At 42.2% G+C, this 25,351-nt stretch overlaps 1 protein-coding gene across 7 annotated transcripts in view; it reads left to right on the forward strand.

Annotated features, from left to right (window-relative positions):
• AOPEP (aminopeptidase O (putative)) overlaps nucleotides 1-25,351 on the forward strand; it is a 182,519-nt gene that overhangs the window by 99,751 nt on the left and 57,417 nt on the right. For 5 of the 7 annotated variants that reach the window (XM_079996065.1, XM_079996063.1, XM_079996061.1 and 2 more), the window contains 2 exons: nucleotides 3,582-3,644; nucleotides 4,330-4,413. The exons of 1 other annotated variant lie outside the window; for it this stretch is intronic. In XM_079996065.1, coding sequence (XP_079852191.1) covers nucleotides 3,582-3,644; nucleotides 4,330-4,413 — 147 coding nt within the window. The remainder of the gene's footprint in view (nucleotides 1-3,581; nucleotides 3,645-4,329; nucleotides 4,414-25,351) is intronic. One more of the 7 variants, XM_079996067.1, reaches the window with a different exon arrangement.

Below are 25,351 nucleotides of genomic sequence, written 5' to 3' on the forward strand. Positions count from 1 at the left end.
AGACTCTTTAGCATTCAAATAATTTTCACTTTTTCTTAAGAGTAAGAATATAAAAAATAGGCATGCCAGCTGTACTCTTCACTTTGAGGTGCTGTATCTTCCTGTGATGCCAACACACATCCCTGTTTAGTGTGATAACCCATCTCATTCGCTGCCACTGTTCAGTATAAACTGGTGATCTTCCCAGAGCCACCTGTTTGGCTGCTATTGGGAGCAGGATGCCATACTAGATGGTCTGTGTGGTCTAGAAGGGCAGCTCTTATTATTGGTGCGTCGTCATAGCCGATCTAGAACTCATATCTCCTTTTAGAAACAGCCTTTTCCTTGCTGCAAGGCTATTCCCATTGCTTTGATTCATACGCATATCCAGTTATGTCTGCATAATAACCACACTGTTATCACATGTTGGGCCAGAACTGAGACAGTGAAATGCAAAAGGACTGTAGTAACCCTAAGGATCAGGTTGTGAGACTTTAAACCTGCTGGGCCACAGGAAGCTGCCTTCTATGGAGACAGTTTGTGGCATGCAGTTTTTCCATGTCCTACCTGGAAAGCCTGGGAGCTTCTGCACGGAAAGCATGCTCATATAACCTCTGCCCTCTGAGCAGTTCCTAGCACTAAATAAAGAAATGTTAACATTAGTAATGTATGTAACTTTTCTGTAGCATTTCTAAGATAGAAAGTGATTCACACCACTGATTTGCAAATTTTGAACATGATGCATTTGTCTGAATAAGGGAAACCTGGAAACGGCTAGTTCATGAAGCTTATCAGTCACTCTGGGGCCACATTATGTGGACTGTGCGAAAACTACTGTTTCTACAAGCATTTTGAGTACAAATGTGGTAATAATTAAAAGACCAAACTATATGGGTGGGGGCTAATCACATGAATTCCAATTAAGTGGTTAAGACCAATTTTAGGTGGGCCACGTCAGAAAAGTAGTTTCCATTTAGCACAGGTAAAAATGTATAAAGAGCACCCTCCAGTTAGTGAGGTTGGGTTAACTTGCTCAAATCTGCTCAGTGAGCTTCATGGTGGAAAGGTTCTTCAGCATCCAAATACAACACTTTAGCAAACTCTGTAGCTAGAATATACAAAGTGGGACTTAGTTCATGATGGGTTCTTTGTTGTTTTTGGACCTGAAAGCATTGGTAAATCGTGTACCAAACATATGCTTTTCAACACCCTTTCCTTTGATTATTGCCTTTTTTCCTATTAGCCTTTGCCCATGAAATGGCATAATCGTTAACAAGTAGCAGCTTTCAGTTACTACGTGTATCCTATTATATGTAAAAATAAAAAGCTGAAATAAGATTTTCTACTGTGATATCTCCATTAAGTCATTCTTCTTTGAATAATATATTTCATGGTAGTGTTGCTTCTATTTAAAGCAAGGAGTTTGATCTTGGCTTTGATCTAAAGCTTTTGATCTTGAAAGGTTATTGTGGTAATAAAGAAAAGGGCAGGACAGTATCTTTTTAAAAACTAAAAGCAGTAAAGTTAAAGAGGTGGTCAAGATTTAGTGTGCTCTCATTTGACATACATTTATGTTGTGACATCTGTTTGTAAATGCATCTGAATTCTGTGCAGGAGAAAGTCTGCATTGTCTTGACTTTTCAGAAGTACAGATTTCTTTTTTGACCTTTCAGGGAATTCATAAGTGCACATGTAATTTAAGTGTGCCAAGTATAATTATTCCAGAGTTATGTTCTTCTTTGCACATATAACTGGAAAATATGAAAGCACAGCCCTAAATGTGAAGTTTAAAAAGTCCAGCTCTTCGTTGCCGGTGACTTCCAGCGGTTTGAAGTTTTCCTTGAAGCCATCAGTTTAGCAAGCAAAGAACCTTGAGTTTTCATGAGTATCATGAGTCTAGACATGTTTACTTGGTAATGCGAAGTTCAGTTGCATTTACTCCAAAGTAAGTGTGCACAGTATAGGGTTGCAGCTTTAAAGCAAAGCACTGGCTTTGCTGATCTGAGGCCTGATGGAGGAGTCAGCTGTGGAATGCCCATGACTAATAGAAATGGCAGGATTCCAGTTGCAAAAAGCAAACTTAATGCTTGCTTTTAAGATGCACTTCAGAGTCTCCATGGGATTCATCTGATACAGTTCTGGATTCCATAGAGGTCAAGGAGGTATCTGGAGAGGGGAGTTTTGAATTATTATTTGCATTGCAATGTATTTTCAACAGTAAGAAAGTTAGAAAGTTTGTTAAAATACTTCTGGTTGGAATTAGGGCTGATAATAGCTGCCTGACAATGGCAAATAATCCATTACAACAAGCATTCTAATACAAAATTGAATGGTATAATATGAAATATGTGGCTCTTGCTTTTCTCTTCTCCCTCTACTTCTGCAGCCTCTCTTTTTCCAATCTGTATTTTCAGCTTGTATCCGAAACATATTTATCTGTATACTTTATAGCAGGAAATGATTATTTTTCTCCAGCAATGTGAGATTAATTGAGCCGAGCTCAAGCGAGAAACCGTATTTTCCCTTTATGGGCGGAGAGCTGGAGTTAGAGAGAGAGAGAGATTTGCCCCTGGTTAGCTGGCGAAGGCAGCGCTTGCTCACTGTTCGGGGATTTCTCTGTGTAGTTCGGCCTGGACCGCACAATTGTATTCCAGGCTGATCGCATTGACTCTGCTCAATCCTCGTGTGCATGCAAGACCCGACAACCTGTCGTCTGCACGCAGTTTTAGGGAAACTTTGGAGGGAAGAGGGGGGGCAGTTTGCTGGCAGCGAACGATTCCAAACCGAGCGTTTTACGCAAGGCAAGTGGAGCTGGGCGCAGAGGAGACAGACAGACGGACGCTATAACATTTGAATAGTGACGTGAGCCGCGACTGCCGAGCTAGCTGCTCGAGAGTAAGTCTCCCCCACCCCTGTACCTTTTGGCGACGGGTTGAACAAAGCCGATCGCTCTCTGTATACCCTTAAGGCAAGCTCCTCCTCTCCTCTGATCTCGGAGGCTGGAACACGAAGCGGGAGGGGGGGGGTCCCTCCTTCTCTCGTAGGTGTTTCGTTTCCTAAGGAGGTCCCTTGTGTTGCGTTGCAAAAAGAGGCACGGCGGCACTTCGCTCTTTGCAGCCCGCGTATGCAATCGGGAAGGGGCGTCCATAGCCATCCCTTGACCCAAGCGAGAATTCTGCGCCCAGGGCGAACGCAAGCAGATCCCAAACCGCGCATGCAAATAGGAGGAAGACGCACCAAACGGAGCGCGGGGAAGTTGCTGGTCGAGTCAAGGTACTGCTTTCTTGCGCGCCCGCCTCTCCCTCGTAGCGAAAAAGAAACGAGAAAGAGGTGGGCCAGGCTAGGACTTGGGAAATGTCTAGGTGAGAGGGACTAACTAGCCCGATCCCCGAGCTCTTTTGGTTTGCTGCGCGGAGGTAAATAAAGAAGCGGAGCGGAGAAAGTTTTTGCGCCAGATCTGGGAGCCTTCTAAAAGAATCTGTGCATCCGATCTCGGGGAATTTGGAGGCGAGGGGCAAGGAGAGAGCGGATCGCATCCCCCAAGCGAGCTGCCACCTAGAAAACCTCAGTAAACTTGCACTCTATTTGTCTTTCCCATCTAGCCTTTGCTGGAAGAGAGTCAGGCATGGCAGGATTGTCGGCTAGCCCAGCAAGTGAACGAAGAGGTAACACGCTTATTTTGGTTAATAACAGCATTTTCTAGGCTTACTGTTGTTTTTCCTATCCGTGCCTGCCTTGATTGAGTCTTTGCTCTGTAATGTTCCCTTCAACTTATATAAAGAAGAGTGTCACTTTAAAATCTGCTGTTCCTTTATACAAGTATGCCTTAGCGAACCTATTATGTGAAGCTGAAGGTGTGAGAAATGGGCAGCATTTTTTAATTTTTGGGAAAAGTGCAGCCAGACCCATAGACGCTACTTGGAAAGAAAGTCTCATTAAGTCAGTGGCACTTGCTTCCCAGTAGTTGTTTTTAGAATGCTCTTAGAATTTTGTGGCTATACAACAAACTGTTTTGATATAGCCTGGTCTTTTCTTTATGTTTTGAGTAAGAGTGCTACTGCTGTTGTCTGCATTTGAGCAACACACACAATTTACTGCATTAAGATGGGGGGTGGGGGGTGGAATCCCTTTAGACCAGGCACAAATTACTAAATGGATTATCCAAGAGCATGATATTGCAGACTGGAAAAGTGCTTTTCACCCCCTCCCTCCATTTTCCTCTTCTTTTCCTTTTCCGGTGAAGCAATGGAAAAATGTGTCTTGAGTCTGTTTATAGTTTCTTACTCATGCTGAATAGTTGTACTCAGGTTGCCTCTTCTTAAGAAAAGCTCTTATGATTTTGACCTGTAGGTTGTAAAATGGATTCAAGTAAATCAGAGAGCCAGAAAAAGCAGCAAAAGGAAAAGGGGATGCGAAGAAGTTGGTTTCCAAAAGGTATGGGCTCCAAGCGGGCATCTATTCTATATAATAACCCAAGAAGTTAACGACAGAAACTTTCAAACGAAATGGAAACAGTACAACATAAACCAATAAGTCTATGTAAGCATTTGCTGGATGAGGTATCATTTTGTCTAGCAAGATTTCTATAGAATACTGTTTGATACACCGCATTCATACTCATTATGCTGTCCTGGTAAAATGGAGAGCGTTTTTAGAGAAAACAAACACCTTCTCAGTAATTTGTTATTGGCTCTTTATAAACCCAGGTAAAATGTTTCTGCCTTTGAGAACAAGTCTGGTCAATGTCTTAGCGATACAGAAATGAAGAATATAGCAAATAGGTACATTGCAGGTTTCAAAATAGACAGAAATAAATTATTGGTGGCTGCATGTATAGCTTTAAGGTGTTCAACAGGTTTGGTGCAACCCAGTCCTGCTTCTATGTAAGTCCAAATTAAAAAAATAAAAATAATACAACTACTTTAAGCAGTTCTTAGCAGATTGTTTAAGGAAAGCATGAAAGTTTTGCCTGGTGGGTACTTTATTACTGTTGTTTAGTTTGAATAACATTTCCTGTTTCAGCAAATAGTATTGCCACAAATACGTTGAGTTGTGCTATATGTTTGCCAGGATATTAGTTATGGATGCCCTAGTCCATGATTAGTTAAGCTGACATATTTGGATTTAAGGTGGTTTGCAGCACAATCCTGAGCATGTTTTACTCAGACGTAATCCCACCTTTTAGTGGGATTTACTCCCTAGTCCATGTATATGTAGCTGGCAGCCCCCTTCTAGACACATTTACATGTAAGTCTTACTGATTTTTCTGTGCACAGAATATGCCTCTGCCTGATTTTCAGCAAACCTCATGTCCTCTGCAGACACCTGCACCATGGCCCAACTCACCCCATTCTGTAGGGTTCTCTGACCCTCAGGAGAAGCTGTTTTTTGGAGGGGGGCGGAGGCTGCCAGGGAAGGAGGGTCGAGAAAGACACTTCCTACTCACCCCTTCTGCCATTAGTTTTTTGGTCCCAAGCCAAAGACTGTGACTTAACTGTTTTGTGAATTGGACTATTGTTGTACAGTGTAGATTGATGAGTAAGTATCTTGTCGTGTGTTGAATGGCTTAAAACAAAACTGCTTCTCAGAACACTTAGTAGTAAAAATCCAATGTTGAAACACGCTAGAACTTCTGTAAAACTATTTTTTCTCTTTTAGAAAAAGGCTTTTGGGTTTTCTCTTTCTTTCTTCCTTCCTTTCTTTCTTCTTTTCTTCCTTTCTTCCTTATTATTTTGGAAGGATTAAAAAGGCAATGTGTTACTTTGCAGCCTGATGATTCATTGCTGGTTTTGTAGCCAAGTTCTTGCTGATAGTATGGCTGCCAACTCCTGGGTTATATTGCCTTAGTATGGGCATTACTGTATTCGACAAATGTTTGCGGATCGTACAGCTCCTTGTGGTGTAGTGGTGGGAGATGGACAATGGAAGAACTGAAGAAATGGATTATAGTTCAGTTTCATTTTTGTGATAAAAGATGTGAGGGAATGATCTTCTGATTCTCAATCAATTTGCTAATAATAAATTGCAGTCTGCCAGGATATTACATATTTAGCATGTACGCAGAAATGGATTCGTATTTCCAAGGCGGGGTTTAATTGCTTCAGCTGAAGGTTGCTTCTGCCTGCTGTCACTATAAACAAGTTTGTTTCCTAAGATACTGGAGCATTTTTTGTACAGATAAAATTAGTAAAATATTATAATTATTGCAGCGAATACTAACAAGAAGCAACTAATGCTTCGTCATTAATGTTACGGGTGATACTTCAACGCACTGTTGACTAATGGATATGCTCTTCTTTGTCACAAGAAAATTAAATGAAAATGTTCAGATTTTTTTGAATGCTGGAATTCGCACCAAAAACTTGCTGCTGTTTTTAATGTTTGCATTAAGTGAAATGACTTTGGAACCTAAAGTCCAAGAACTGATGTGCATTGCTACTCGGACCCAGGAACAATCTTCCTGCTTCATTAGGCGACAATCCTAAACCATCTTAACGTAGAAAAAGGCCCATTTTATTCCGTGGGACTTAATTCCCAATTGATATTATTACAGTTGCAACCTAAGGCATTCAGGTATTCCATGTGATTTGGTTGCCATTTTGTAAGCCAACTGCTTGAAATAGAAGGGTTTTTTAAATGGAATAATTTGTATTACACCCCAAGCACTGAGATTAAGGAGTATGCTCTCTCAACTTATTGTTGGGTGGCAATGCAGCATGATCTTTATTTCTTTATATAATATTTTTTATCCTGCTTTTCTGTCTGAAAACAGAGATGACAAATATAGTTCTTGGATTTGTTTGTGTTTTGTTTTGTTTTTAAAAAAGCATTACACTACACAAGGCCAGTACTAAAAAGAATCCATTGATTTGGGGGGTGGGAATTAGAAAAAAAAATGGCCACAGAATATTAAAATTAATGTTCAAAGAAGAGACATGACTAAGTGAAACAAATGAAGTAGCAGACAAATCAAAGGCTCACTGGAAAGGGAAAGTCTTCAGGCAGTGATGGGACCCTGGCAAAGTTCAGACACAAACTAATTTCCCCGTATATGGAATTCCACATGCTGGGTGCCGCAGTCATAAAGGTCCCACTCTCCCTGGCACATGCTGCTTTAAAACTCTTCCAGATTTATGGTGTGTAAAGGCAGTCATTTTTTCTGGGGGATCCAGACAAGAAGCAGGTCAGAAAAATAGATTCAGGGCATTCAAAAAAAGATATTAGCAGTTAATATGGGCTCAACACAAATATAGCTGAAAGACTGAACAGTGCTGGCCGTTTTTGCTGTAAAAGTCCTTTGTATTCTCTCTGACGTAACGCTCCCCATCGTGTGTCGTTCCATTATAATCACAACAAGATAATCACATTACCTGTACTGGATGAATTACTTTTGCCGTTACAGTGGTACCTTGGGTTAAGTACTTAATTCGTTCCGGAGGTCCGTACTTAACCTGAAGCACCACTTTAGCTAATGGGGCCTCCTGCTGCTGCCGCGCCACCGCAGCACAATTTCTGTTCTTAACCTGAAGCACTATTTCTGGGTTAGCGGAGTCTGTAACCTGAAGCGTATGTAACCTGAAGCATATGTAACCCGAGGTACCACTGTACTAACCTGTGTGAGACACCATGAAATCAAAGTTGCCACTGATGCGCCTTGAGCATGAAGCCTCTTTATGTCAGGTAACTTTTCTTTCCGTGGAGCAAAAGGTATTCCATTATGGAAATAGTTTTGCAACAACTAGGTAAATTATGCTTTTCAACCATCAAAGTTCACTTTTGGATTTAAAACAAAGCCCTGAAGATATCAACCATTGGGCAGTGTCTGCCTAAATAGATGCAAAACCATGTAATGAACTGCTGTAAATAGAGACAGTTTTTGGATAATTAGCTTGTTTACATCTCTTTATTTTGCTTCCTTATGCTTCACTCCACTCAAAGTCCTGCCCCAGCATTTTGCTTATTTTTGCCTCTCACACATAGATACTTAAATCCCCCCCTTTCACTTTCCCATTTCATTTGACTCCCCCCCCCCATTATTTTTAAAAACTTTCTTATATTGGTTGTGCCTTTTCCTTGCTTTTACTTCTCTAATATCACTGTTTCTGCTTATTAGTTCCCTTCCCCATCCCCTATTGTCTCTTTAATTTTTTTCATACATAGCCTGCTACTTCTGTCCTTCGCCCTTTAAATTTCTCTCCACAACTCGTCATAGAGAAAAGTCTAGTACAGCTCTGAGGGCCTGTGTAGGCTGAGGAGGCAGCTTATAAAATTAATGTGTACATTAAAAAAAAAAGTTAATCTAAAAATGCCAAGGGAGGAGCAAAAATTGAAATCAAATAAATGGTTGACAAATATATTTAAAACCCTCAGCGGTCAAATAAATTACGCATGTACAAAAGAGCTGTTATTAATGAATGTAAGAAAAGCATTCTAGGAAAGGGCTAATGGGTATATTATAAGATTAATGACCCTTGAAAGAACAACAAAGCTGTTTGGAACATGGAGGACTTCTTAATTTGTGCATTTAGTTGTCCTTTGACTTCATGAACAGTGGGATACGTGATTAGCCATCATATTAAAGAGGCTAACAAAATAAGATATTTTCTCTGTGTGTAGAAATATGAAAGAAAAAGAATAGGAAGAATTAATAGGCTATATATTTGATAGATATTGCATGTTACAGAGTCTCCACATTCTGCACTGAACACAGTAGATTATAAGGCATTTTACATCTAATCCATGTGGCATTTTGGTTTACCAGTCTAATGTGCCATCGAATCTAATGCACACCTCAACTTTCAGAACCTTGAAACCAAAAAAAGTGTTTGCTAGCAAATGTACGGTAAATGTGCCATCAAATCTAATGTGCACCTTAATTTTTGCAATGTAATTTGGCCAAAACAGGTGAGCATTAGGTTAGAGTAAATGCGGTACGTATTTCTTTTTTTAGACTAATAGTCTAATTATTGCATACATGTGATGCTGGTTAAATGTGTTGGCATTCAGTAGTTCATGTTTTGAAAAGCACACTGTTTTTGGCTCATTAGTAAAATTATAGTATGTAATAAAGCTGTTCAGAAACCCTTGGAGGAAAAGCTTATAGCAGATATCTCAGTCATAGTTCAGAGCTACCACTTGGTGTAGCCATTTTCTGAGGCTTACCTAGGGGTTAGTGAAACGGGTCTTTGACAGGGACACAGGCCTGTATGTGTGTGTGCCTCTGTGTGTGCCTGTGCAGAATCAGCTATCAGACTATGAAGTACGATGTGTTTGTGTGTGGCGATGTGCTGCTGCTGTTACAGCGAGAGCAAATATAGGAGACATTTCCCGTTCTCAAACCTCAGCACAAAGGCGTTCATTTTTTGTTGTTGCCCTTCTTCCTCACCTTGCCCTCACTTCACCCTCGCTTCAAGTCTTTGGACCTCATAAAATTAGCAATTTCTAATGTGGCTATTGCAATAACCTGATTTTCTTCTGGAGGGCTAATACAGCTGTTTACCGAGGTTGCAAGGGAGCATAGGTATTCCTCTGGTCATCTTGACACCGTATCTGTTCAGAATACATTTCATGGCATGCTAAGTGCAGTTTCTTTCCCCTCTACTTAACAACAACAAACTTTTCTTCAGATCAGATAAAAGTCAAGGCTAAAGAGAGCCAGTGTGGTGTAGTGGTTAAGAGTGGTAGACTCGTATTCTGGTGAACCGGGTTCGCATCTCCGCTCCTCCACATGCAGCTGCTGGGTGACCTTGGGCTAGTCATACTTCTCTGAAGTCTCTCAGCCTCACTCACCTCACAGAGTGTTTGTTGTGGGGGAGGAAGGGAAAGGAGATTGTTAGTCGCTTTGAGACTCCTTCTGGTGGTGATAAAGCGGGATATCAAATCCAAACTCCTCCTCCTCCTCCTCCTCCTCCTCCTCCTCTTCTTCTTCTTCTTCTTCTTCTTCTTCTTCTTCTTCTTCCTGATATGGCAGCTTCCCATAGGTAGAGAGATTTTGACAAGGGGAAGCATTCAAAGATGCATCTCCTCATCTGTATTCTGAAGCTGTAGCCCTTTGGGGCATGTTCTATGTTACACACACTGTGGTGTGTAGGTTGGTTCTGAGTTGCCCTTGGTTCCTTCACAGTTACTCTGATCAAATGAATGTGGAAGAACAAGGTGCTGTATAAGTGTGTACATGAATAAAAGGCTTAACACCAGGTTCACAATATTTATGGATCTATAAGATTAAATGTAGATGTTGTTTTTTTGTTCACTTCGTTTTAACTGTATCTGACTTTCCGTTGCAATTCAAGGTACATCACACGGTTATAGCTCTTAAGAAAACCAGTCCCAAATTTATGTTGCACCTAATGGCATCATCAGCGAAACAATTTTGAACACCCTTTGGGGTATTATTGAAATACTTAGTTATTATATGTCCACATGCATGTATGTGCATACCTACATAAACACATAAATCTGAGATGGCCATTTTTTAAATTCAGAAAATACAAACCAGCATGGCCATGTGTTGGAAGTAGCTTGAAGTTTACATAGAATTGCATCACTTAATTAGTGTGGTTCATTGCCAGCAGCCATTTCCCTCCTGCAAAGTGAAAGATTAAGGCCACCTAATGCAAAACACAAGTTTTCCAAAGAAATAAAGACAACAGAAGTGTTGTGTCTTTTATTTGAAGGAAAAATTAGCCTCACTGCTGCAGTACATCCTTTTAATTTGGTGGTTCCTCTCTTTGGAGACATTTTAATGAGTTACATTTATATAAGAACATGAAAAACTATTAATCTTATGCACGATTGTGCCTTAATACTATTACATATAAGTATGTTTCATATATGCAAATAGCTGTTCTAGGAGACCTAGTTTAGGGTAATGCCTTTAAGTCTAGAAGCACATTTGTTCTTTATAAAACTTCTGAGATGTTGCTGCCCCTTAGGCTGGTGTAGAGTTTCAAGTAAGTGGAGAAAAATAGAGAAGATGCCAGGAAAGAACCACACATGGCCTCTGCAGAGGTCTTTAATTGGTCTTATAAGCTGCAAAGGTGAGAGAATGTGTTGCTAGCAGTGGGAAATTAATTCAGCCCAGCCATGAGTAGAACATTGCAGGCCATTCTGTAGGTAGGTTTGCCAGTACTGAGGCTATTCCAGAATTTTAGATTAAGTATGATTCTTCCTGTCATAGCAAGACAGTGTGAGTTCAGGGCAGCCTTTCTCAACCTGTGGGTCCCCAGATGTTGTTGAACTACAACTCCCATCACCCCTAGCTAGCAAGGCCAGAGCTCAGAGATGATGGGAGTTGTGGTCCAACAACATCTGGGGACCCACAGGTTGAGAACCGCTGGTTCAGGGCAACATGGTGCCTGTGGTCTTGAGGACCAGGCTTTATGACTGATGTTCATGTCTCATCCATTACAATGCTTTTGAACTTACTTCAACAAGACTGCTATGATAGTGTGCAAATTATGTCCATACAGTGTCTGGAAGCAAGCTCAGTGTTATGAGCTGTATTCATGCTTCCTAAATTTTGTAACAACAACACAACAGCAGCAGCAGCAACAACAACAGTAACTCCTTATGTCTTTTATTTAGTTGTATTCCAGTTTAAACCAAATGGCACTTTAGGAAGAGTAGCTTAAGGTTAATTTCTACTGATACTACCACACTATCTTGATGTTGAATTTCCACTAAAAAGCGAATGAAAATTGATAGGCGGTACCTGCTGAAACATAGGACATTAGATAGCTTACAGTGAGAACAAAGTAGTAAGCAGACCATTAAAAGCCTTAGTTTGGAATCATCCATAGTTTTCATGGAACACCTGGACACTTTCCTGAATCCATACACCAGTTCTTAGGAGATTTATCTACTTCTGCTTGAGAGCCAGTGTGGTGTAGTGGTTAAGAGCAGTGGACTCGTAATCTGGTGAACCGGGTTCGATTCCCCGCTTCTCCACATGCAGCTGCTGGGTGACCTTGGGCTAGTCACACTTCTTTGAAGTCTCTCAGCCCCACTCACCTCACAGAGTGTTTGTTGTGGGGGAGGAAGGGAAAGGAGAATGTTAGCCGCTTTGAGACTCCTTAGGGTAGTGATAAAGCGGGATATCAAATCCAAACTCCTCTTCTTCTTCTTCTTCTTCTTCTTCTTCTTCTTCTTCTTCTTCTTCTTCTGGGTATGAAGACGTTTAGGCCAGTGAAAAAAATCAAAGTTTTCCCTTTAAAGCAGAGATGGGTAATGTGGCTCTCCAAATGTTATTGGACTACACCTGCTATCACTCCAGCCCATTGGCCCTGCTGACTGGTGAAAGTTGAAGTTCAACAGTATCTGGAGAACCACAAGGGTCTCCATCCTTGCTCTAAGGAATAGTGCCAAATTGAAACCAGAATAGATGCTATCAAGAGAATAGATGATAAGGGCAAAGGTCGAGTGGCAATTTTTGGAGAAAGGAGACTGGTTAAAAATAGGGTAACTTAGCGCTATACTCTGTTAAAATAAAAGTGTCACACTCTCCTGGAAGCCAATATACTACCTTTTGTTGTCCTTCCATGCTGTCTTAAATTAAGTCTGACTATAAAACCATGACTGTGGCATGTGATGGTTACCCCCAACTCAAATTTAAGAAGGTGTTCTTGAAAAGTACCGTGGCAAGCCCATGCTGAAGGAGAGTGCTTTCAGAAATACATTGTTGTGGAAGCCTTGCTGCTTCTGCTTAGAAATCTTTCTACATGGTCCACATGTTTTCAAAATGCTAGCCTGTACTTTTTCTCCATTGAATCTCAGTTTACCCATTCCATGGAAAATCTGTTAAGCTATTTTACATCCACAGTCACACTGGTGTGAAAGCTCATTAGTGCATTTGTTTTGGTGGATAGTTTTTTATGTGTGTGGTCTGTCACCACAACTTAGCCCTTTTGTTTCTGATGGCCCAAACAATGCAAGGGTTCCTATTTCTACTGAAATTTAACAACCGGCTTCAGAGGAATTGTTCTTTCAGGATCTCCACAGTACATCAGTGGTGAGGATAGCAAATGGCTGAATAACAATGACTATCTGAGAAGAATGCCAATCACATACACATAAAAACTGGATTTGAATGGCCCGTTTGCAGTATAAACATTCCCTGCATAAACTCCTTTCCCAATTGTTGCCATGTGACACCATATTCCTGTGTTAATGGAACTAGTTAACTAGGTAAAGGTAAAGGGACCCCTGACTGTTAGGTCCAGTCGCAGATGACTCTGGCGTTGCAGCACTCATCTTGCTTTATTGGCTGAGGGAGCCAGCATGCAGCTTCCGGGTCATGTGGCCAGCATGACTAAGCCGCTTCTGGCAAACCAGAGCAGCACACGGAAATGCCGTTACCTTCCCGCTGGAGCGGTACCTATTTATCTACTTGCACTTGACGTGCTTTCGAACTGCTAGGTTGGCAGGAGCAGGGACCAAGCAACGGGAGCTCACCCATATCTTAACTTGAGCAGGAATATCTCATATCCATAAAAGAAAACATGCATTTCTTGCTGTTTATCTTCTTCCTTTTTGGGCTGTGGAAATGGAGGTGGGTCCACCTGGGTCCAACTCATATCTCCCCTTCCTCAGTTGTCAGCCCTGCTGCCATTAATTCAGTGCAATCTCTGCCAGTTTACCATTCCCAGCTGTTTTGTGTTTAGAATCCATAAGTTGGAATGATTCATTAATTAAAACATCAGTAGGATATATATGGCTTATCCGATCATCAAACTTACATTGCTTATGTTTGCTGCATTATATCCCTTTTATCATAAATAATATTAATTCTATGTAGTATTGGGTAACACTGTTAAACTTTCCCACATTGTGGTTTTTCTTCCCCTGGGAAGGGAGGGTGAAAGGGTGATGACGAAAACATATTTTGGACTTCCAAGTTCTGTTGCGTATCTTGTACATCAGTTATTGCCTACAAACATCCCACGTAGAAATTTGTTTGAAGTGTTCTTTTAAAGTAGAGATGGTGCTATTCCAGTGATTGAAAGTAGATTGTCTTTTTATTTGTTGCCTCTTGTCTATTGCAGATCAGGGAGCATTCTTGTAATTATTTCTTGGATTTTCTTTAAAAATACATATCCATTTTGATTTTCTCACGCACTGGGAAGCTGAAAAGCATTTAGCTCTCTATGTCTCTTGACTGATGTCAGAATCCCACATAAAGCAAAACTCCTGAGGTTGCTTTGTTGCAACCCTTTCTGCTTGAATCAGGAAGATCAGAAACAGTTCCTTCTTTACTTGTTTACATTCAATTACTGCTCCGTCCTGCATCTGTACTTTTATCTTCCCCCCTCCCTCAAATTCACGTCTGGTGTAATAGATTTGTGCATTAGATTATATTTTATGGGCAAGATCTGTGTTTACTGAGGTAACTTTATTGTAGAGAAAATAATGGCCTTGAAAGCAAAATGTGTGGGTCTTTAGTAAACATCTCATTAGTGGAACTGCATTCTTTATCAAGCTCAGGGCAAGCTAGACATTACGTTATTCACATAGCTTCCTTTTAAGTACAGGATTTTTCTTTTGCAAATAGGGGGCTGTGATTTGGATCGGGCCCCTAGCATGAGGAGAAAGAGGACTTTAGTCTCCTGTACTCACTGCACTCTTGATCTGAATTGAGCTTCCCACACCTGCTATTTGGTGGGGGGAGGCGGGTTCCCATTTAATGTAATAGTAGGCATGGGGACAATTCTGATGGGGATCACACTGGAGCGGAAAGATAAAAAACTTTGCAACACTCCATGCCAGGGAACTCTCATCCCTGCTATAAACCCTGAGCTTAAGGGCAACTATGTGTTTAATGTAATGTGTAGTTTGACCTGCAATTCAATATCTTGCTTTTGGGTTATCAAACTGCAACTCAAATGCCGTTGTCAGATGTGTGAATACAGCCATTTGGGCACCATAGACAGTTTGCAAACCCTTCAGCATACAACATTTTTTGATGGAAGTGTTTCACGCATTGATTCACTTATTGGCTAAAATGATACTGAGTGATTGTATGCTTGTGATATAAACTCCTAAACCCAGCTGACTGAAAGTTGTGAGTAGCTGTTCTTGTTCTCTCTGCAGGCAAACATAGGGGATTCTCGTGTCTGATTTATTAAATGGATTTAGACCCATTCATATGGAAATCAAATCTCAACCAGTTCGTTTATGCTAGGAGACAAGACTAGAAAGACAATCCTGGTTGGACAAGCGAGTGTAGCTGATTTCCTTAACATGATTACTTGTACACCACATTGTGGAAAACACAAATAAGGTTGAAATTAAGAGTCCCCAATAGCTAGTGGAACAAAAAATAATTTTAAGCTCCAACTCTTCTTGTGTGTTGGCTTAGAGAGATAGTGAGATGTGGGGGTGGAAAATAAAGCAAAGCTTTGCACCCGTACAAACTCCACTAGGAAGACACCTGTTGTCTTGGTGTTAAAAGTTCTTTCTTTATTGGCTTTATGAAGAAAGTAGGGCATTAAAGCCGTGTTCCTCAAGTTACAGGTAAGAAGTGTTTTGGCAGGTTGCGTATGTTGCATTGCTGGTTGATTCCAGGAGATCTGAAGACTTTCTTGGGGGGGGGGGGTAGAGAAAATGTGTGTAATGCTAAATATACCCTTACAAGGCTATCCCTAATAGTTTAGAAGCTAGAGTGTGGCCTTTTTCCAGTTCGTTGAATTTATTACCATCTTGGTAATAAAGTTGGAACAATGGGAGTGGACTAGAGTGGATTCCCCCCCCCCCCCAGCACTGTCCCTTTTTGAAAGTATTGGCAAAAATCATACAGTAATCCAGCTGAGTGTCTCTAAGAGTTTGAGCAGAAATTCTGGCTTTCATATTAAATTAGGCATGGTTACGAGGCAAGAATCATTTGAAGTTTTTGTGCAGCATGTGACTGATGGAGCAAGCAACTGTGATGCAAAACATTCCCATGTGCTTTTGTGGGGGGTTGTGTAGTGGATGGGTGTCTGAAATGTAGCCAGACAAGAAAAGCTTTTGTGTGTGGAATGTGCTAAAGGCATTTTATTCCAAAACAAGGATTTCTAATATCATTTTAGCCAAGGTCACACTTACTGGAAATAGTTAAACCCCATCCTTCATCTCTTGTTTGAGCTTTCTAATGAATTGTTTTTTTAACATAGAGACAAAGACATTGAAAAAAGTACATAGTTGATTTTTGGTTTTTTATGTTCTGTTAATATAACCATTAGGCCACATTTTAAGTTAGTGGGCAGTATTCTCTTCTGTCCCCGCTTTTAATACGTTTATCACAGCTTTGTGTTGTACAGAGGATGGGAGAAATCAAAGTATTCCTATCCACCAGTCCTGTTATCCCTTCCCTACTTCTCTACAGTTGGTGTGAATTCAGGATTCAAGTGCTCTCGTTCATTCCTCATTCATATCTCCCTTCTGTCCTAGTCATGTGAGCATGCCCAGTTTTCCCCATACCTGATTCAGAACTGACCTGTGTAGTCTTGGTGTACTACCAGCATGGCCAGTGTCAGCGTCCAGTGCTTCTGGGCAGCTCTCGGGGGCTCCAGAAGGGTCATGCGTTGGTCTTTTTCATAGGAGTATAAAGCTTTCTGCTTTATTCTTCTGACACTTCTCACTTCCTCGTACTGAAACTAGTTGGTTGGAAGTGTATCAGTATGAAACCATGCTCCTGCCCACTTATACAGTGGTGCCTCGCAAGACGAAATTAATCCGTTCCGCGATTCTCTTCGTCTAGCGGTTTTTTCGTCTTGCAAAGCAAGCCCATTGACGGCTTAGCGGATTAGAGCTATTAGCGGTCTAGCGGCTTTTAGCAATCAGCTGAGAGGCGGCTTATCAGCGGAACAGCTGATTAGCGGCTTAGGAAAGGGGGGGGAGCGAAAAAAAACCGCGGGAACTCGCAAGATTTTTTCGTCTTGCGAAGCAACCCCATAGAGAAATTCGTTTAGCGAAGCGCCTCCAAAACGGAAAACCCTTTCGTCTAGCGGGTTTTCCGTCTTGCGAGGCGTTCGTCTTGCGGGGCACCACTGTACATGAGTGAACTAACTGTTCCCCCTAGGTCATTGGTGGCAAACCTATGGCACGCGTGCCAGAGGGGGCACTCAGAGCCCTCTCTGTGGGCACACACGCCGTCGCCCCAGCACAGAGTTCGCCAGAGTTCATTACAGTGGAACCTTGGGTTAAGAACTTAATTCGTTCCGGAGGTCCGTTCTTAACCTGAAACCATTCTTAACCTTAGGTACCACTTTAGCTAATGGGGCCTGCCGCGCTGCTGGAGCACAATTTCTGTTCTCATCCTGAAGCAAAGTTCTTAACCTGAGGTACTATTTCTGGGTTAGTGGAGTCTGTAACCTGAAGCGTCTATAACCCGAGGTACCACTGTACTAGAAAGCCAGGGGGACACAGAGCCAGGCTGCTCCCCTCCCCCCTCTCCACGGCGCCAGAGGACATTTCTCACATCACCCACACCTCTTCCCAGCCCAGCTGCTCCCGCTCCATTCTGCGCCCCTCGACTGAGTCAGGCGGAGCCAATGGAGTGTATCACACAAACTGCTCCTCATGCTTCAGTCATGTATGAGTTGTTTTTTCTAAACTCAAACCTCAGTACAGTGGTACCTCAGGTTACAGACGCTTCAGGTTACAGACTCCGCTAACCCAGAAATAGTACCTCGGGTTAAGAACTTTTGCTTCAGGATGAGAACAGAAATCATGCTCCGGTGGCTGGAGGCCCCATTAGCTAAAGTGGTGCCTCAGGTTAAGAACAGTTTCAGGTTATAAACGGACCTCCAGAATGCTGTAGCTTTTTCTTTTGATGTAAAAGGCAAACATATATTCCTTGAAACAGGGCATTTCTAAGAATGTGTTAATGAGTTAACCACTTTAAGTGGTGTCTATCGCACATGGCATTGGCTACCCACTTGTATGTTGTTTCTGAGCAATTAATTTCCTAATGTGCTTAAGAGGTAGTGATCACATGGGGACTAAGCACATGGCAACCGTTCTAGTAATTTCACTTAGTAAGCTTACCAAGTGGAAATTGCCGTTATCATGTGAATAACATAACAATGAACCTGCCTTTATAGGCTTTTCAAAAATATTCATTTTATTTGAAATGATTGAATTTCACATGATTGATTTCACATGGACATTTCATACGGTTGTTACCACATTGCCTCCATTTCAGAGGCATAAGAAATTGATCACGAAAGTTGAAGAAATGTTGCAGTGAGCTTGCCTAGGAAGGCTCAGTATTGCTGACACTGAGAATCTAAACTAAATTAATGTTTGAATGAATAGTTTATACTCCTAACAACTTCAGTATGTTGAAGTTGTATTTTCACTGCCTGATACAAGTAGTACTGTTTAAAATATGCTTTCTTAAAGTCTTCTGTAAAACAGAAGTGCCTGTAGCCTTAAGACTGGGACAGACTGCACTGACATTTCAACTTACAGAACAATTTGTGTTCACAATCTCTGTCTATTGTATGACTGCAGATGAGACAGACTGACTGACTCCAGGAAGCTTGGCTGGGGTAAAAGCTGTAGAGCATCGTTCAATCTCGCATGCAACTCACTTTTTGTGTGACATGTTGCTTGTTTCTAGCAAATAATTCTAGTTGCAACAAACCTGGTAAGAAACAGAGCTTGTGTTTGTGGGTGCTGTGTTTACTGTCTGTTCTGCCTCTAAATGATGTATGCAGCAGCTTCTCTCTCACTTTGTTTGAAAGAAATCAATTGCTATAAATAAAATAGCATCCAAATTGGAGAAGTATTTGAAAGTTAAAGTATATTTTGGCATTTAGCACAGCCTGGCAATGCTGACAGTGTAAAAAGAGGCCACCAGAGCAATCCTAACTCCCAGTCTGTACTGCTGAGATAGAGGTGTTCCTCCTATGGTTAAAAAGGACCCCTGACAGTTAGGTCCAGTTGCGGATGGCTTTGGGGGTTAGATGGAAGCAAAAGCTCCTGCTCCACCCACTGAAACTACAGCAGAGTGTCTGCTACAGGCAGAGGTGTTCCCGTCAATGGTAGCTATCCTAAGGCAGGCATGGCCAAACTTGGCCCTCCAGCTGTTTTGGGACTACAATTCCCATCATCCCTGACCACTGGTCCTGTTAGCTAGGGATGATGGGAGCTGAAGTCCCAAAACAGCTGGAGGGGCAACTTTGGCCATGCCTGTGGAACTCAAAACAGGACATTGCAGGGGTAGGGCTCAGGTGGAAAACACCTAGCAATGAACCTGCTGGATTCTAAGCTTGCCCATTTCTCAGACAAGGGCCTTCTGCTGCACCAGCCTGAATATGGTGCCACAAAAATGCCTAAAACAGCCCCCTTTTGCTCTGCGTGGTGTGATCAGCGGGACTTTGAATGTAGTTGTGGATCCAGTTTTAAGTTCTGCCCGGCTGCTCTCGCCTGAGGTTTTGGATTGTTCCGTAGATGTTTCTAAATGAACATTCAATAATGAATAAAGAAGGAATTATATTGACAGAAGCTTGGAAATGCTGGAAAATAACACCAAACAACAACAAACTAGGGCATACAGTATATGAAACTAATTTCTAAAATGAATTTCTAGTTCCAGTGACTAGAGCTAGTATAGTGCTCCTTTGCACCTTCATATTGACTGCTGTTCAAATGTTTTCTTGTGGGTTATGGAATAGGTGTTCTCAGGTGTTAATGTTTCATGTCTTGTTTAAAATCTCTGGCAGTGTTTCTGGAAGCATTTACAAGTAATAGAAAAGGCTGGGCTGAACAAAGAGTCATACTTTCTTACCCTCTGAATTGAAGAGGTCAGTTCTTTCTTTGTGCCTGCACATTTTAAAACCATAAGAAGAATGGTTTTAGGCTGAAAACAGTCAGTGCTGGAAAAATGAAAGTGCACTGTGATATTGTATGCAACGGCAAAATGTGAACTTTTGAAAAGCACAGTATTTTGAATGCAAAGGGCACAGTGTGATTCAGAGGCCTGTTAAATCAACTTAGTGCTATTTAAATTGCTGCAACTACTGGAGAGATAAATAAAGAAATATACAGTGGTACCTCGGGTTACATACGCTTCAGGTTACGTAATGCTTCGGGTTACAGACTCCTCTAACCCAGAAATAGTACCTCAGGTTAAGAACTTTGCTTCAGGATGAGAACAGAAATCGTGCTCCGGCGGCACGGCAGCAGCAGGAGGCCCCATTAGTTAAAGTGGTGCTTCAGGTTAAGAACAGTTTCAGGTTAAGAACGGACGTCCGGAACGAATTAAGTACTTAACCCGAGGTACCACTGTATAAAGAGGTACTGGAGTCCTTGGGCAAGGTAATCAAAATTTTACTGGTCTAGGATTCCGCAATTCTGAGTTCAGAGAATTTACACAGTTAAATATAGCCCTGAAGGGTAAAAAAAATATCAATGGTTGTGTTTCTACTAGGAAAAAGAAATAAGTTTGTAATTCTAAACACAATTAATAAGGCTGGAGTGTTTAACTGAATCCCACTGGTGGGCAAAATCCTTATATTCTCCATCCCAAATAGGCCACATTTTACAGCTATCCATCAGGCAGTCACTTTGACATCACTCTGACATCTGGTGACATGTTCTTGCATAGTTCAGGGCATGGAAGCCACACCAGTAAGCTAAGCATCATGCACAAAACTATGCAACCCCTGATGACCATCTGATTGTAAGGGGTTCTGTGAACAGTAATAAAAAAGGTAAAGGACCCTTGGGCAGGTAAGTCCAGTCGCGAACGACTCTGGGGTTGCGGCGCTCATCTCTCTTTACTGGCCAAGGGAGCTGACGTTTGTCTGCAGACAGTTTTTCCAGGTCGTGTGGCCAGCATGACTAAGCCGCTTATGGCGAAACCAGAGCAGCACACGGAAATGCCGTTTACCTTCCCGCCAGAGTGGTACCTATTTATCTGCTTGCACTTTGACGTGCTTTTGAACTGCTAGGTGGGCAGGAGCTGGGACCAAGCAACGGGAGCTCACCCCGTCATGTGGATTCGAACCGCTGACCTTCCGATCGGCAAGCCCTAGGCTCAATGGTTTAGACCACAGCACCACCCACGTATCACGTATACGTAAGCCTTAATGGTCAGCTGATTCTTGGTGCTTTGTGTACAGGGCAGTGAAAACCCCCAGCTAACTGTTGGTGCTTGCTAGCATTGTGCACAGGTTTTGCAGCTTCTGCTGATCAGCAGAACCTGCAACCCCACTTTGGCCAGCCACGTATTTACCTGCCACACACCTGACATCATATATTATATATATTGTTAGGTGAAGGGCCAGTGGGTGTGACTTAGTCAAAATGGCCTTGTGAGCCAACTGGGCAGGCTTGGCGGGCCTAATTTGACCTGTGCACTAGCGGTTCCCCACTTGTCCTCGTTCCAATTACTCTTGTCAGAGGAGCCAGCATCACATTTAACAGAGAAACTATGAGCAAGCATTTCCCAAAAAAATTTGCCTTGAAACTAGCATCCTCCCTTACCACTGAAGCCACACAGCCTGAAACCTATAGATGCAGAGACTTATCAAGAGAGGTAATGCTGTTGGAATGAAACCCTGAACACTGAAGCAAACACCATATCTTAGTTTTCTTCTTAGCTTGCTACTCCTTTGTTCTCCTGTAGACTTTGCGCCTCTACCAAGTGATGCTAATAAGCTTAATTTATTTGCAAAGAGCAGAGGTGAGGCATATGATTTCCTGGCCATGGGAGAAGGTGAATCTGGGGTGACAATGATCTTGCGTCCTGGAAAACAATAATGATCTTAAAGCTGTTTTTCAGTAAAGTAACCCAATCATTAACATGGACTTATGGAAAGTTGTTGCTCCGTATGGATAGACCCATTCATGTCTGGGATATCGTGTTACACTGGTTAGTTTTTTCATTTGCAGAGAACCAACTATTGCTGTTCTCTGATGAGATTGTGTATGTGAAGTGCCTAAAGGGAAAAAGTTGGAAGAGAAACACTAATCTCTGAATAATTTCACAAAAGGTGTACCCAGGGCTCAAAACTATCCCATATCTGAGCTGAAGCAGCGGTTTGGTTTTTTCTTGTATTTCATTTTTAAGAGGTGAAAATTAATCCCAATTATAAAACAAATTATATATTTATAGCTCGATTAAATGCTGCTGCAATACAACACATAATTTAGATTTATATATTTATGTATTACATTTTTATCCTGTGATCAGACAAGCAATATAGCACACAACAGTTAAAAACCAGCACAAATGTCAATTAAAATGTAACAAAATGTTGGTGTGAGGAGGCCAATCTCAGACCTACAGCAAGTCCAGCCATGATGATAATAGCTGCATCTTAGCTGGGGCACTTTTAGCATGGAAGAACATTGAGAAGGTGAGGGCATTTATCTTGTTGTTTGACAGACCACTATGATGCTGTGCAAGCCCATTGAAATGGATGCCTTTTACAGATTTCTCCAAGATCTCCAAAAGAAAAGGCTGAAACATCCCCCCTTCAAAATCTCTGGTACTAAAGCAGTCTATACTAATAAAAAAAGATATGACAAACTCATGATCAAACATCTGTGTGCCAGACACACACACAGTTTTGTGTGCACCATTATTCTGTCTATTTCAGATGTTACATACTTTCTTTCAAGCAGATCCAAAAGGTAATCTGTTGAGAGAATGATATTTCAATTTAGAGAAAGTGTTCCCTTAAAGCACTGTTCTTTCCTTGTTTCTCTTGATGGGCTTTGTGCAGGTTTTCCACATGAGTGGTGTGCCTGCTATAATTCTGTTTTATAAAGGCATTTTAGTGGAGAGTCCTTTACTGCAACTTGTCAAATATCTTGATTAATCTGTGTTTCCTATTATTAATTGTTTTTGGTATGTAACTAGATTCAGATTTTTGGGATGTTTTGAAGCTAGTTAGCTAGCTACTGGTGTGTAGGAAGTTACCTTTTACTAGGTCAGACTATTTGGCCAGGACAGTAAAGGTAAAGGGACCCCTGACCATTAGGTCCAGTCGTGGCCGACTCTGGGGTTGCGGCGCTCATCTCGCTTTACTGGCCGAGGGAGCTGGCGTATAGCTTCTGGGTCATGTGGTCAGCATGACTAAGCCGCTTCTGGTGAACCAGAGCAGCGCACGGAAACGCAGTTTACCTTTCCGTCGCAGCGGTACCTATTTATCTACTTGCACTTGACGTGCTTTCGAACTGCTAGGTTGGCAGGAGCTTGGACTGAGCAACGGGAGCTCACCCCGTCGCAGGGATTCAAACCGCCGACCTTCTGATCGGCAAGTCCTAGGCTCTGTGGTTTAACCCACAGCGCTACTAACCTAGTATTGTTTACTCTGACAAGTAGCAGCTCTCCTGCTTCCTGATCCTTTTAACAGGTAATGCCAGTATTGAGCCTGGGACCTTCGGCATGTAATGCACATGTTCTGCTACTGAGTTATGGTTACTTCTGAGGCCTGATCTGTTCATTGCTTCTTGGACCAATACAGTGGTACCTCGGGTTAAGAACTTAATTCATTCTGGAGGTCTGTTCTTAACCTGAAACTCGTCTTAAGCTTTAGCTAATGGGGCCTCCCGCTGCTGCCGTGCGATTTCTGTTCTCATCCTGAAGCAAAGTTCTTAACCCGGGGTACTACTTCCAGGTTAGTGGAGTCTGTAACCTGAAGCGTCTGTAACCCGAGGTACCACTGTATATGATTCCTCCTTTGTAAGGCATAGTTTTCACTACACTTGTAAGCCTCTGTCCAGGACAGGCCATCTTCCCAACTCCTGGACCTAGGAATTGCTGACCAACAGTACCTCTTGTCTGATCAGGTTCCAAATATTCCCCATACATTTCTTCTGCAGTTATGGCCTTTTCCATAAGGCAACATTTTTGTGTGTACAAGAAATGAAAGAGCATTCAGTCATGTGATTCTCCACCTGACGTCTGAAGGTTTCAGCCAGACACATGTTTTTCACCTGAATGAGAATTAGGGTTCATGAAGCAATTGCAAAGCTTCCCTCCTTCCAACAGAATTTTGAAACAGTGAAGACTACTGCATACTTAAGAGTTTTATTTTCCAGGGTGCTCTCCATGTTGCTTTTCATTGTGGGATCTTGAAGGTTATGTCAGGAATCCTTGTAGCTAGCAGGGCTGACAAATCGATAAATTACACCAATAATAACTTGGGTCCAATCCAGAGAGGTACTTTAAGGGGCTGTGGAACTTTGGTCTTCTTTCCCCACCCCACTCCCTTTAAGCATCAAACCACTATATAATATTATAAACTGCTTGGAAGCTCTCCTGAGTTTCAGAGGAGACACATGGGAGACTGCCTTTAAAAAAAAAAAATAAGTACAGACTCTCTTCAGCTATAATAAACTAGAGTGGCCAGGATTCTTTGAGGAAGCCATCACTGGTAAAGTGGTATGAGAGTGTTTTCAGTGCATGATGTGGACGTGATCTGAGATTCCTGCTGCTGTTACTGCTGGCAGCAACAGTGCAAGAGGCCTAATCTTGGCACCAGGTATCTGAGGAACATTTTATGAAAATATTTTGGGAGTTTATATAGCTGGAAATGGTTTTTGTCCATTAAAGCTATGCTCTGCCTCTGGAGACAGTCATGTTTCGGAATACCAGTTGCTGGAAATGGCAGGAGAAGAGAATACTCTTGTGCTTGAGTCCTGCTTGCTGCCTTGGAAGGTGATCCGAAAACTACAACTAATCCAGAATGCGGCAGCTAGACTGGTGACTGGGAGCGGCCGCCGAGACCACATAACACCAGTCTTGAAAGACCTACACTGGCTCCCAGTACATTTCCGAGCATAATTCAAATTGTTGGTGCTGACCTTTAAAGCCCTAAACAGCCTCGGTCCAGTATACCTGAAGGAGAGTCTCCACCCCCATCATTCTGCCCGGACACTGAGGTCCACCGCCGAGGGCCTTCTGGCGGTTCCCTCGCTGTGAGAAGCCAAGTTACAGGGAACCAGGCAGAGGGCCTTCTCGGTAGTGGCACCCCCCCCCCATGGAATGCCCTCCCAGCAGATGTCAAAGAGAAAAACAACTACAGTGGTTCCTCTGGATGCAAATGGGATCCGTTGCGGAGCCCCGTTCGCATCCTGAAGCGAATGCAACTCGCATGTGCACGGGTCGCGATTCACCGCTTCTGCACATGCGCGTGATGTCATTTTGAGTGTCTGCGCGAGAGGCGAAACTCGGAAGTAACGTGTTCCGTTACTTCCGGGTTGCCGCGGAGCGCAACCCGAAAATGCTCAACCGGAAGCTACTTCAACCCGAGGTATGACTGTACCTGACTTTTAGAAGACATCTGAAGGCAGCCTTGTTTAGGGAAGCTTTTAATGTTTAATAGGTTTTGTATTTTAATATTCTGTTGGAAGCTGCCCAGAGTGGCTGGGGAAA

Source organism: Podarcis cretensis (genome assembly GCF_951804945.1).
Source record: "Podarcis cretensis genome assembly, chromosome: 11".
Taxonomy (NCBI): domain Eukaryota; kingdom Metazoa; phylum Chordata; class Lepidosauria; order Squamata; family Lacertidae; genus Podarcis; species Podarcis cretensis.